The 13,567-nt window shown below is 44.5% G+C and overlaps 1 protein-coding gene across 3 annotated transcripts in view; it reads right to left on the bottom strand.

The window, feature by feature from the left end:
• DOCK3 (dedicator of cytokinesis 3) overlaps positions 1-13,567 on the bottom strand; it is a 694,894-nt gene that overhangs the window by 238,473 nt on the left and 442,854 nt on the right. For all 3 annotated transcript variants that reach the window (XM_033926008.1, XM_033926006.1, XM_033926007.1), the window contains exon 31: positions 1,257-1,315. In XM_033926008.1, coding sequence (XP_033781899.1) covers positions 1,257-1,315 — 59 coding nt within the window. The remainder of the gene's footprint in view (positions 1-1,256; positions 1,316-13,567) is intronic.

Below are 13,567 nucleotides of genomic sequence, written 5' to 3'. Positions count from 1 at the left end.
AAACTAAGAAACTGAGGGACCGCGCGCCTCTGTCGGGCGGGAAGGCACTCGCGCGTGCGCGGTGCGGCCGAGCTAGAACTTTCTAAAGTTCTTAGAGTGCAATCACTCTAAAATTGTCCGTACCGGGGCTCCGTCGGTGCCGTCACCCATCAGTCAAGAATATGCTGCCTGCTTGTCCTGGGATAACAGTGTTCTTCAACCGCCGGTCCACAGTGCGATCGATGCGGCGTTATCTTCGAGCCAGCTCCCTCTTCCTAACTGATTCAGTGCACAAAGCCATGGGCAGTGGCTCCTACGGGCATCTTGCGCCTGAACCTGAAGCCTTCTCTCTGACGTTGCAACATCAGAGGGAAGGCTTCCAGATGAAGCACAGGACGTGCAAGGTGCAATTAGTACTATTATGGGGGCGGGATCTGGGGTGGAGATTGGGTAGAGATGGGCGGGGTCTGGCCCATGACTTAGCCCTGTGTTCTTCAACCGCCGGTCCATGGACCGATGCTGGTCCACAGAATAATTCTTTTATTTCTGCCGGTTCATAGGTGTAAAAAGGTTGAAAAACACTGCTTTAGAGAATTGCACCTAGTGGTGCCTAAGTCTTTCTCCGTCCCTAAACACGCCTACTTTGGTGATAGGTGCCTATCACCAATAGAATCGTGCTCAAGATAGGCGCTTATCACCCAATCAATTATTTTTTTCATTTATTATTTTTTTTAAAAGCTCTTAAAGGAAGCTAATTTACTAATTAAGTTAGGTGCTTCTTATAGAATTTCCCCCTATGTGTCTACAAGTATAGCTACATTTTCATTGGCAGGTTTGAAGTGGTGAAACATGCCGTCGGGTATTCTGCGCTGTGTCCTGTGTAACACAGGACACAGTTTTGCCGCTTGCTGAAAACACATTTGTTTGCAAAGGCATTTTTCTGTTGACTATGTGATATGGAATGTTTGTGATGTGCAAACCAAATCTTTTTTTGTGAACTTATTGCATAAAATCATGAAAACATTTTTATTCTATTACATTCTTCCCAAAATAAACAGATCTTAATGTGAAACTGGCAGATTTAATTTCCCTATGGTAGATAAGGAGATATTCTATTTTTGATATGTTGTATTTCAAAATGCATATTATTATAATCTGAGTAGGTGGTAGAGGAATAGCTGAAAAAAGTGGTGTGTATAAAAAAAATACAAAATAACCCACACTGCAATGTACACACGTATATGGAATGACAAAAGACAGAGTACGAGAGAACCTACCCAGATTCTGCCACATGCTGTATAACTCATACGCCATCATCACTCGCATGTCCCCATACCTAGAAGAAAACAACCCATCTGCTCATCAAGAAAATTGATACTTTAAAAATAGAATAAACATTTCAAAGAAAACAGTGTTCTATGTTTCCAACAGTAGCATGGCATAGACTTTAAACTGCTATCCTGTTCATTTTATTCAGATATCTCAGTTGTCTAAAATATCTTGATAAAGTTATTCAGATACATTTATCGAGATAGTCATGGTGAAGAAATAAATGTCACCAGCAGTTTGAGTCACTGCCTTCACTGATATCAAAAACTAGATTTAAAGCAATAAAACCAAACTAGTACCATCATCTAAAACAGACATGGGCAATTCTGGTCCTCGAGGGCCAGAATCCAATCGGGTTTTCAGGATTTCCCCAATGAATATGCATTGAAAGCAGTGCATGCACATAGATCTCATGCATATTCATTGGGGAAATCCTGATAACCTGATCGGATTCCGGCCCTCGAGGACCGGAATTGCCCATGTCTGATCTAGAACATCTACTTATCTGTTGCAACCCATCTGAAGGAAAAATTTGCATTTTACAAGGGTAAATCAAAGAGTAAAGGCAAAATAAATTTAACGGCTTTAATAGAAGTAACTGTGAGTAACTGAACATACCACTGCTCCACATAGCCCCATACAAGACGACGCATTTGATGTATCGTTCAACTAGCTTCTGCATTCCTGCACATAAGTTTTTCGGCTGCTCCTGAAGCCAGGTGAGGACCGCTTCCTTTATTTCATCATGCTTTGTCTTTCGCTCTCTGTGTCACAGTAATGCCCCATGTCTCGTTGCCAGTGACAGTTCTCTCCAGAATACTCGGATCTTCATACTATCTCAGAAACTGGGTCACAACCTCCACACCCTGTTGCTTATGCAGGTCAGTAAGCTGTTTGGGAACCCATCGTGAACAGACTTTCCTGTATCCCAAGTCAATATGCATTATGGCAAATGTAGATCCATAGCTGATATCCAAATTTGCAGTCTTCTCTAATCAATGAATCCATCCTGTCAATGTGCTCTTCTGTGTGCGATGTTGATGGGTGACCAGACGACCTTTATCAGTTACACCTGTTCTTCCCGCTTGATTCATGGTGATATGTCCATACTCAGTCAATACCCAGCAACTATAGATCTGTCTCAAACCTACCCTTCATCTCCAAGATCCTAGAAAATACAGTGTTGAACCAATTACACTCCTTCATTGATGAACAAATAGCCCTATTCCCCTTCCAATCGGGATTCATGAAATTCCATAATACTGAAACCATCTTTCTTGGCCTCATCAATGACTGCTGGAAACTCATGGATTAGGGTAATGATGTCCTTCTAGTGCTGCTGGATCTCAGCGCAGCATTCAACACTATTGATCATCCTTTCATCAATGCATGGCTCTCTGAATTCGGAATCCGAGACACTGTGTTATGATGGTTCACCTCCTTTCTGAATAATAGATCCCAAAGCATACTGCTCAATGATGCACCGATCAAATATGGTGTTCTACAGGGGGTTCTGCTATCCCCCCTATTATTCAATCTCTACATTAAGCTCACAAATCTCAAATACAGAATCACTCCTTTGCAGATGACATCCAACCATACCTACCACTAGGAGAAAACTGTGATGCCCAGATAGCAAAATTCCTAAAATGCCTCTCGGAAAACAGAAACTGGATGACTGCCAACAAATTGCAACTAAGCGCCTCCAAAACGGAACTCCTTTAGATCCGCATAGAACACTGCAACCGCGCCCGCCCCTCACTATGCTGGGACTCGACTACCTTAACTGCAAAGGACCAAGCATGCAGCCTAGAAATACTCCTCAACTCTAACCTTTCACTTTCCAACCACATCTCTCAGGTGGCATCTTCCTCATTTTACTACCTAAGTCAACTTTGAAAAATAAGAAACTGCTTCTCTGAATCTGACTTCACCTAACTATGCCTTAGTCTAATCTATGCCTTAGTCCTTTCCCACATGAACTACTACAATGCCCTATTCAACGGACTCATGGCAAACAACATACGTCTCCAGCGTGTACAAAACATGGCAATCAGACTTCTAAAAAGCCTCTATGCCCCTTTCTCTTAGGCTCTATCGTCGGCTCACTGGCTGCCCATGGCCAAACGTTGTGTCTTCAAGGGCTTGATGCTAGTGTCCAAATCTTTGCTTGACATGGTGCCGGACTATGTGAGGGCAAAGCTTCCTCCATACATGACGAACAGGTCCCTCCGTTCCGAGGATGAAATACGCTTCAAAACGCCTCCTAGTCGTGCCATTTAATTGCAAACCACCAAACAACATTCCTATTCCCATTCATACCGAACCAATGAAACCAACTGCCCCCACAGTCCCTTGAAGGACTCCTCAGCTTTAGGAAAGCAATAAAAACATATCTCTTCCCCTAACTCCCTTGCCCATGACCGATGGATTACAAAGAAACGTATATTGATACGTGTCAAAGCAGCTCCTGATTGGATAAGGCCCGACTTAGTGCAGGAGGAGGCGTCGGAGCATACTGCGAGTGATTTCCTGAACTCGCGGTGCTCCAGCTGCTCTCTCCTGCTGCCCTCTTCTTGTCGGCGGTTTGCGGTCGGAAAATACCGCGAATGACCGGGACTGCGAACCGCCGACCATGAACGACTGGGGGAACACTGTATACATTATGTATATTGGTATTAGATCCCAAATGTGTGTCTAGTTAGGATAAAAGCTTGTATTGAAAAACTTACACTGTTGAGAATAACTATGGCAAACTTTAACCTCTGAATTCTATTTTATGTTTATTGGTATAAGACTAGAGAATGACACGGTGGCAGTCAGCCACTGAAATGGTGGGAGGGGGGGAAGTGCTCACTGCGGGACAAGGCCATCTACCACCCCGTGGAGCAGTGAATGGCCTTATCCTCGCAGTTAAGGGAGGGAAGGCGCGCGGTCACCGATCACGCGCGGGCCCCTTCCTCCCTATGGCCAAATCTATCTCCCTCCCTCCCCCTTACCTTTGCGGCGCTTTAGTAAAGAAACTTACTGAAGCCTGCCTGCAGTTGCGTGTGTGTGGGCGAAAGCTTCTCCTCTGATGCAACTTCTGGTTGCATCAGAGGGGAAGCTTCCGTCCACACACATGCAACTACAGGCACAGGCAAGCAGTCTCCGCCGGCTTCAGTAAGACTTGGATCAGCATTTTCAAGGTTTTCAATCTTTTAAAATTTAAACAATGCAATATAGAATGGTATTATAAAGGAAAGTAGAACATTTTGATAACTACTGTGTTTCCCAAAAAAGGCACTAGGACTTATTTTTGGGGTATGTACATAATCATCTCTCCCTTCCCCTCCTTCACCCCAATTCTTTCTCTTTCCTTTCTCTCCCCCACATGTGCAGCATCTTTCCTCTGCTCCCTCCCATCCCTTGTGCAGCAGGACCCTTGCCCAGATTCTATCCTACCCTCCCTCCCATCCCTCGTGCAGCAGGACTCTTACCCAGCTTCCCTTCTCTCCCTTGTGCAGCAGGACCCTTGAGCGAGCACCCCTTCCTCCCCTGAGCACCCGCACCTGCCACGTATCCGAATCCCCATCCTTCCCTCTCTCCCATCAGAACCTTGCCGCGAGCCCTACTTAGCTCCCTAAGCAGCGTTGGCCGGCAGCACTCTAACAATGTTGGGCCGGCCCAATGCTGCTTAGGGAGCTGAGTAGGGTTCACGGCCGGGTTCCGATGGGAGGGAAGGAAAAATAGGGATTCAGCTGCATGGCGGGTGCTGGGGGAGGGGGGTGTGCTCTCTCAAGGGTTCTGCTGCACAAGGGATGGGAGGGAAGGGAAACTGCCAGTGAATCCTGGGACTATTTTGGGGGTAGGGCTTATATTTATTTATTTATCAATTTCCAGTTGCGTCAGAGGAGAAGCTTCCACCCACAGACGCACGCTACTGCTCGCAGGCTCTGACGGCTTTGAGAACAAGTTACTCAGTTTTAAAATGCGCTGCAAAGGTAAGGGGGAGGGAGGGAGATAGACAGATTCGGGTAGGTAGGATGAAGGGAGGGAGACACGCGAGGGGTGCCGAAGGGCGGTGAGGTGGCAAGAGGGAAGGGTTACTAGTCTCTCATAGAACAACTTATAAAATTCTTCTCTTAGCCTTTAAGATCAAGGATTTCTCATCAGCCTGCCTTCCTTGATAAATATCTCATTCCACACACCCCTTCCAGGGCCCTCAGGTCCACTAATCAGAATTTACTAACAGTCCCTCCAATCAAAGATTTATACTATACCAGAAACACAATTTTCCCTTTAGAATGCCATGCCATCGAATCTTCGTTCTGAAAATTCCTTAAACAAGTTCAAAACACTCCTTAAGACATTTCTCTTTCAAGATGCATATCAGAATTCCAACTGAGTTCACAAATAAAAACGTGACAACAAAAATGCTTCCAGGAAGCGATACCCCATTTTTTCCTCTCGTTTTATCCTCCCCTCCTCATTTTTTTTTTATTTATACAATGTAATTTAAAATCTTTCCTTTCCCTTTTGTCTCATACCCTTCGTAATTAAGTCTTTGTATCGACCTTATGCCCCCATTTTTATTTTGCTTTTTATATATATAATTTTTTTTAAATTATTTTTATTTCTTATTATTGCAAACTTGTGATGGTTGGTATATCAAAATATTAATAAACTTATAGGGGGAGCGGAGGAAAGAAGATAGGTGCCAGACCAATTGGGGGGGGGGGGGGGTGAAGGGAGAGGCACAGTACCAGAGCAAATAGAGGACGCAGAGAGAAGACAGACAGTGGATGAAAGGAACTGAATGAGAAGCTGGGGAAAGTAGAAACCAGACAACAAAGATAGAAAAAAAATTGTATTTATTTTATTTTTTTTGCTTTAGGATAAAGTAGTATATTAGTTGTGTTTATAAAAATTTATAAACAAAGCCCTGCCAGCTGAACATCTCTTTCTCTAGTTCAGCAGCCAGAACTTTGATTTATAAGGAAGGAATAAGCTAAATATTGCAGTACTGAGGCTTGTATGGATGCTGCAGGGATAGTAGTTGCGGGAACGGGGCGGGAATAGTGATCACGTGGATGGGGCGGTGACAGGCACGGTGGGGACGGGGACAAATTTTTTCCCCGTGTCATTCTCTAGTTTTAGAACTGGTGGGTAAAGGATACTGCTGGTACTGCAGTGCTCTGGACATAACTCTGGGGAAGGTTATTGCATCTCCTACAATCCAGTCCGTGCCTCCATTCCTGTTTCTTGTGCACTGCAGGGTTTCCTTTACCAACACAGGGGTGACACTGTGACAATTGAGAGCAACCCTATTGGTAATATTTGTTTTTCAACAGGATAAAGAAGAGCTTTTGCGTCTTTTCTTTAGACTAAAAGAAATGACTTTTTTGAATAGCAGGATTTCTATGTTTCCTGATCTTTCAAAATGGACTGAGAGTAGGAGGAAAAGATTTCTTGACATGAAATAATATGTTATTTCCTTGAGGGCTAGATTTCAGTTAAGATATCCCTGTAAATGTATAGTTGGTCTTGATCAGAATTCCTATGTTTTCTATGAGCCCTCTCAATTACAATTTTTCCTTGAAGAGAAAGGAGTCACAATATCTAGTTCTAACTGATCTCAAATTTTATTTTATTTTAATTCTTCCATTTGTGTGTCGCAAATACCTATACAAGCTCTAAGTGACATTACAGAAGAAGGGGTTAGAAGAGGGTAGGGTGGACTATGGAGGGCAGGAAGGAGTGGAGGAGAGAAGCATAGTATGCAATAAGCGATTTATCAAATTCAATAAAACTTGAAACTTGAAGCATGTAGAATATTTCATAGAAATTCCTAACTACAGATAGGAGCACCATCTATGTAAATGATATCTAAATGAATTAAAGTAATATGTCAAAAGGAATAGAAGGAACTGTTAAACAATAGAATTCAGGGAAATTCAAATGATAAAATAAAAAATAAAATAAAATTACTGGCTCTAAGTATTTAACAAGATGAATCACTACCATTACATATTTCCTTTTTTTAATATATACTGTATATAGTAGATGAATCACTCCTTCTGAAATTTGAACTGTCCCCTCTAAAATGAGGACTGTTAAGAGTTTTCTTGCATTGTTATTTTCTGTAATGCTTGGAATTGTTATTTTATTTTTGTGGCAAGCCTCTGTTTTCCTATACCGGGGGTCGGCAACCTGCGGCTCCAGAGCCGCATGCGGCTCTTTTCCACCTTTGCTGCGGCTCCGGTAGTGTGTCACGCAGGCATGCACCTTACAAGTCCAGCGTCGCGGCTGGAAATAGCCATGCTGAGCAGTGAGCTCAGCACATACACAGATGAAAGCCTTGCTTGCTGATTGGTCCGGCGGCCCCGCCCCGCCGTGCCGCCGGACCAATCAGCAAGCAAGGCTTTCATCTGTTTAGTGCTGAGCTCACTGCTCAGCATGGCTATTTCCCGCCGCGACGCTGGACTTGTAAGGTGCACGCCTGAAAAAGAAATCATCCTGGCCGGGGTCGGAGTCATGCTCCGGAGATCTACAGCCTTCCTATCTCCCTCTCCCTTCTACCTGCTTCCGGCCACATCCCCTGCTCCGCGGCTCTCTTCGGCAACTCAGCAGCAGCGATGGACACAAGCTTCTGACATCGGGGCCTACCCTCTGCGAGTCCCGCTTGTTTCAACTTCCTTTTTCCACAAAGGCAGGACTCGTAGAGGGAAGGCCTCGATGTCGGCAGCTTGTCTTGATCACTGCTGCTGAGGGGTTGCTGAAGAGAGCCGCGGAGCAGGGGGGTGTTGCCAGGTGCAGGTAGAAGGGAGAGGGCCAGATGCAGGACTCGTGGGTGAGGGAGCAGAAGAGAGAGAGAAAGAGAGAGGGGAGGGAAACAAAAGGAAATCTTTCATACTGGGCTGGGCCGGAGTGGAGGGAGGGTGGAAAGATTCTAGCTACAGGGTGCAGTAACAAAGGAAAAGGGGGGGAAAGCTGAAAATGGAGATAGTGACACAAAGAAGAGAAAGGGTAAGCAGGACCTACTGAATAAGGATAGAGATACAGAGGAGACATGAAGAGGAGGTGAAATAGAGACATAGAAGTAATGCTGAAAAAGTTGGGGGGGGGGAGATAAAGACATTGAAAGGGCAAATGGTGAACATGGCGTAAAGATAAGGACAGAGACAAATGAAGATTCTGAAAAAGTGGTGAGATAGGGATATAGGTGAGATGGACACAAAGAAGGGTGATGCTGGAAAATAGGTGGAATGGTAATTCTGACAGACACAGAAGGGAAATGCTGGATCAAGGAGAGATGGGGCTCAGGCTGGATGGAATGAGGAGAAATGCCTTGTTGGCCCGGAACTTCCTCTCCTACGTCAGAATTGACGTCAGGGAGCGGAATGCTGGTCAGCGCAACACTTCTGCAGGGAAAGCTTGGGACGGCGGTGGCTTGGGGGCTGTTCCCCGATTGCGGTGGCAGCAAACCGAGTGGCTTGGGGGAGGGCACGGAGACAGAAAGAAGGGGGAACAGGGAGACAGAAAGAAAAAGTTGGGGGGGAGAATGAGGTCTGGAGGAGAGGAAACATACAGGAGGCTGAAAGAAAGGAAGAAAGATTGGATGCACAGTCAGAAGAAGAAAGTGCAACCAGAGACTCATGAAATCACCAAATAGCAAAGGTAGGAAAAATGATTTTATTTTCAATTTAGTGATCCTGTATATAGCATTAAGATAAGAAACAATATATGCAGTGTTAGATTTGTTTTATAATGGTTTTGCGGCTCCAAGTTTTTTTTTCTTTTCGAAAACGGGTCCAAGTGGCTCTTTATGTCTTAAAGGTTGCAGACCCCTGTCCTATACACTGAATATCTTTTTTGATGTATATATAAATGATACATTTTTCTAAAAAAATGTATCCTTAGGTTTACATAATCGTAACTGACCTGTAAATGAGTTCCGAAATTTCACCCCTACTACTGAAAACAGAATTCACGACCCTGTTTTGTATCACATTTCTCTCTTTCATCAATGACAATCTCATATCCTGGGCAGATCTTAATTTCCTTCCTGGACAATACAACTCCAACAAATCTAAAAAACATCCAGGGGTTGTATGATATAAAAAATCTGATGTACAATAGAAAGCACTTTATATAAATAAGTTAAATAGCACCAGTCCCAGAACAGATCCTTGCAGCATTCCACTATTTAACCATCTCCATTGAGAAAAATGGCCATTTAACCCTACGCTCTGGTTTCTGTCTGATAACCAATTCCTAATCCAGAACTGAAAATTGCCTCCTATCCCATGACTCTTTAATTTTCTCAGAAGCCTCTCATGGGGAACTTTGTCAAAAGATTTCTGAAAATCTAGATGTACTACATCAATCGGCTCACCTTTATTCATACATTCAAAGAATTCACGCAAATTAGTGAGGCAAGACCTACCTTATATTGAACATCACTTGCAGACTGTATGACTCATAATGTTATTGGAACTTTGTTGATCAATGTACTCTATTCTTTCATTCTAATAAAAAAAGATTTAACATAAACAGTAATGAAGGCTGTTTCTATAATCTATAGAATTGATTGTTTTCTAGATAGTGGGAATTTGTGCTAGGACCGCTGCTTTTTAAACATATTTATAAATGATCTAGAAATGGAATAACTAGTGAGGTAATTATTAATTTGTTGATGACACAAAGTTATTCAAAATTATTAAATCACAAGAGGATTGTGAAAAACTGTAAGAGCACCTTAAGAAACTGGGAGATTTGGCATCCAAATGGCAGATATTTTTTTTTATTTCAAATATTTTTATTGAAATTTTATCAGATAGAAAATACAATAAACAAAACAGATATGATAGATGCCAATGCATGACTACCAAACTATGTAAAGAGAAATTACAAACATCCATCAGTAAGTAAATAACAAGGCACTCATACAGGAGACACTAGGATAACCTGGAGAAGAAAAAAGGGGAAAAAACATTGTGCCTTAAACGTAAGCACTGCGTATCAATAATAGGGTGTGCACTCTGATCATGTTATTATATTATTATATTATTATTTATTGTTTTATTTGTTTGTTTTTATTTTTATTAGATACTGAAATTAGGTTATCTGATGAAAGTAAATAGTGGAGATGGCAACAGTTATGGGGAGACATCTATATGAATCCAAAGGCAGATATTTAATGTGAGCAAAGTGATACATATAGGAGAAAGAAACCCAAACTATAATTATGTGATGCAAGGTTCCACATTAAGAGTCAGCACCCAGGAAAAGGATCTAGGTATCATCGTTGATTGTATATTGAAACCCTCTGCTTAGTGTGCAGCAGTAGCTAAGAAAACAAATAAAATGTTAGAAATTATTAGGAAAGGAATGGAGAACAAAACTGAGAATATTATAGTATAATGCCTTTGTATCGCTCCATGATGTAACTGCACTTCAAAAATTGTGTGCAATTCTGGTCACATCTCAAAAAAAGATATAGCAGAATTAGAAAAGATACAGAGAACGATGAAAATGATATAAGGGATGGGACAACTTCCCTATGAGGAAATGTTAAAGATGTTAGAGGACTCTCTTCAGCTTAGAGGAAACAGCTGAGGAAGAGATAAGATAAGAGATCTATAAGATACTGAGTAGAGTGGAACGATAAATGTGAATCGCTTCTTTACTTTTTCCAAAAATACAAGGAATAGAGGGCAAGCAATGAAACAACTGAGTAGTAAACTTAGAACAAATTGGTGAAAATATTTCTTTACTCAGTGCGTAATTAAACTCGAATTTGTTGCCAACAGTGGTGTAGCTATGAATGCACAGGCCCTCGATAACACCATTACCGTATTTTCGCGGATATAACGCGCACCCGTGTAAAACGCGCACACGGGTATAGCGCGCAGAAATCACGATGATATGTACAAAAACTTTTGTATACCGCTCTCACGGGTATACCGCGCATGATGCCCGACGCTCCTTTCGCCCGCCCTGACTTTCCGAGCGCTGTCCCGACTCTCCGTTCACCCCCCCTGACTTCCGTGCACTGCCCTGACTTTCCGTGCGCTGTCCCGACTCTCCGTTCACCCCCCCTGACTTTCCGTGCACTGTCCCCCCTTGAAGTCCTGTCCCCCCTTGAAGGTCTGTCCCCATCCTGAAAGCCTGATGCCCCCCCCCGACGTCCGATACATCCCCCCCCGGCAGGATCACTCGCACCCCCACCCCGAAGGACCGCCCACTCCCCAACAATATCGGGCCAGGAGGGAGCCCAAACCCTCCTGGCCACGGCGACCCCCTAACCCCACCCCGCACTACATTACGGGCAGGAGGGACAGCGCTCGGAAAGTCAGGGCGGGCGAAAGGAGCGTCGGGCATCATGCGCGGTATACCCGTGAGAGCGGTATACAAAAGTTCCCACCCCGCCCGACGCCCGATTCACCCCCCCAGCAGGACCGCCCGCACCCCCACCCCGAACGACCGCTCGCACGCGCTCCCACCCGCACCCGCATCCACGATCGGAGCAAGAGGGAGCCCAAGCCCTCTTGCCCGGCCGACTCCCCGACGTACGATACATCTCCCCCCGGCATGACCACCTCGCACCCCCACCCCGAAGGACCGCCGACTTCCCGACAATATCGGGCCAGAAGGGAGCCCAAACCCTCCTGGCCACGGCGACCCCCTAACCCCACCCCGCACTACATTACGGGCAGGAGGGATCCCAGGCCCTCCTGCCCTCGACGCAAACCCCCCTCCCCCCCCAACGACCGCCCCCCCCAAGAACCTCCGACCGCCCCCCCAGCCGACCCGCGACCCCCCTGGCCGACCCCCACGACCCCCCCACCCCCCTTCCCCGTACCTTTGGTAGTTGGCCGGACAGACGGGAGCCAAACCCGCCTGTCCGGCAGGCAGCCAACGAAGGAATGAGGCCGGATTGGCCCATCCGTCCTAAAGCTCCGCCTACTGGTGGGGCCTAAGGCGCGTGGGCCAATCAGAATAGGCCCTGGAGCCTTAGGTCCCACCTGGGGGCGCGGCCTGAGGCGCGGCCCCAGGCACAGACTGCAGGAGGTGTCACTCAGAAACTCAAAACTCCATTATCTGAGCTTTACACACCCACCTCGTCACAGGTCCAATGCTTTATATGATGCATTAAACACAACTTTCCAATTAAGCTATATATTATCTTTCAAACATTATTACTGTTTAAGTTTAATACTCATTTTATGATGAAAACCTCAAAATAAAGTATTCTAGTTAGTCAGGGGATCAAATCTGACCTATTTCGCCGAATAAGGCTGCATCACAGAACTGGTTTAACTTTATCCACCAGTACAGTGTGATGCAGCCTATTTGGTGAAACATGTCAGATTTGATTCACTGCCTGACTAAAATAATACTTTTTTCTTGAGGAATGTTCCAAGGATGTGCTGATGGCAGGAATTCCAAGTAGAGGTGTGCATAGGACATAATCAAGACTCCATTCCTAACCCCTCTCCTGTCAATTCTTTTCCATCACTGCCTCATTCTCATCATGTTGCTACTGAGCCCTCAACCTCCTTACAGATATTCCGTTGTCCCAACCCCATGTACACTTTTATGAGGAAGGCACATAGAAGCAAATAATGGCATGTCATACCAAAGTAGTTCAGTAACAATTACCTGTTGCTGAAAGCACGATACAAAAGTAAAATATAGAATGCATGAGGGGCTTTCAGAAAATTCACAAAACCCTCCTATAACAAAGTGATAGTGTTGCTTTATTGGGTCACTTTTTTCAATCACTGGTATTCTCTAGTGTTCAACAAATGTGCAAAATTTCCCTAATTCCCACAAATGTTCTGCCTACTGCCACCGTCAAGGAATAACAGAGAAAAATACCAAATAGGTATGCCTACTGCCTCACAGGTTTCAATACTCTTGCATCAGGGAATTGAGTTGAATGGTAGAAAAATATCTCAGACGCTAAACTTTGCCCATATGCTACCCAATATGGTACTTCTCAAGTCCCTGATGCAATAGTAAATGAAACCCATACAAAATCAGGCAATAGAGGGAAATTCTACAGCAATTCACTGCCAAATGGCCCATCTAGCCTGCCCATCCACAGTAACCATTATCTCTTTCTCTCTCCAAGATCCCACGTGCCTATCTCAGGCCCTTTTGAATTCAGACAGTTTCTGTCTCCACCACCTCTTCCGGGAGACTGTTCCACGCATCTACCACCCTTTCGGTAAAAAAGTATTTCTTTAGATTACTCTGGAGTCTAGCACCT

This window comes from Geotrypetes seraphini, chromosome 17, assembly GCF_902459505.1.
Source record: "Geotrypetes seraphini chromosome 17, aGeoSer1.1, whole genome shotgun sequence".
Lineage (NCBI taxonomy): Eukaryota > Metazoa > Chordata > Amphibia > Gymnophiona > Dermophiidae > Geotrypetes > Geotrypetes seraphini.
The sequence above is the reverse complement of the archived record's forward strand: the minus strand, read 5'-3'. Positions and strand labels throughout refer to the sequence as shown.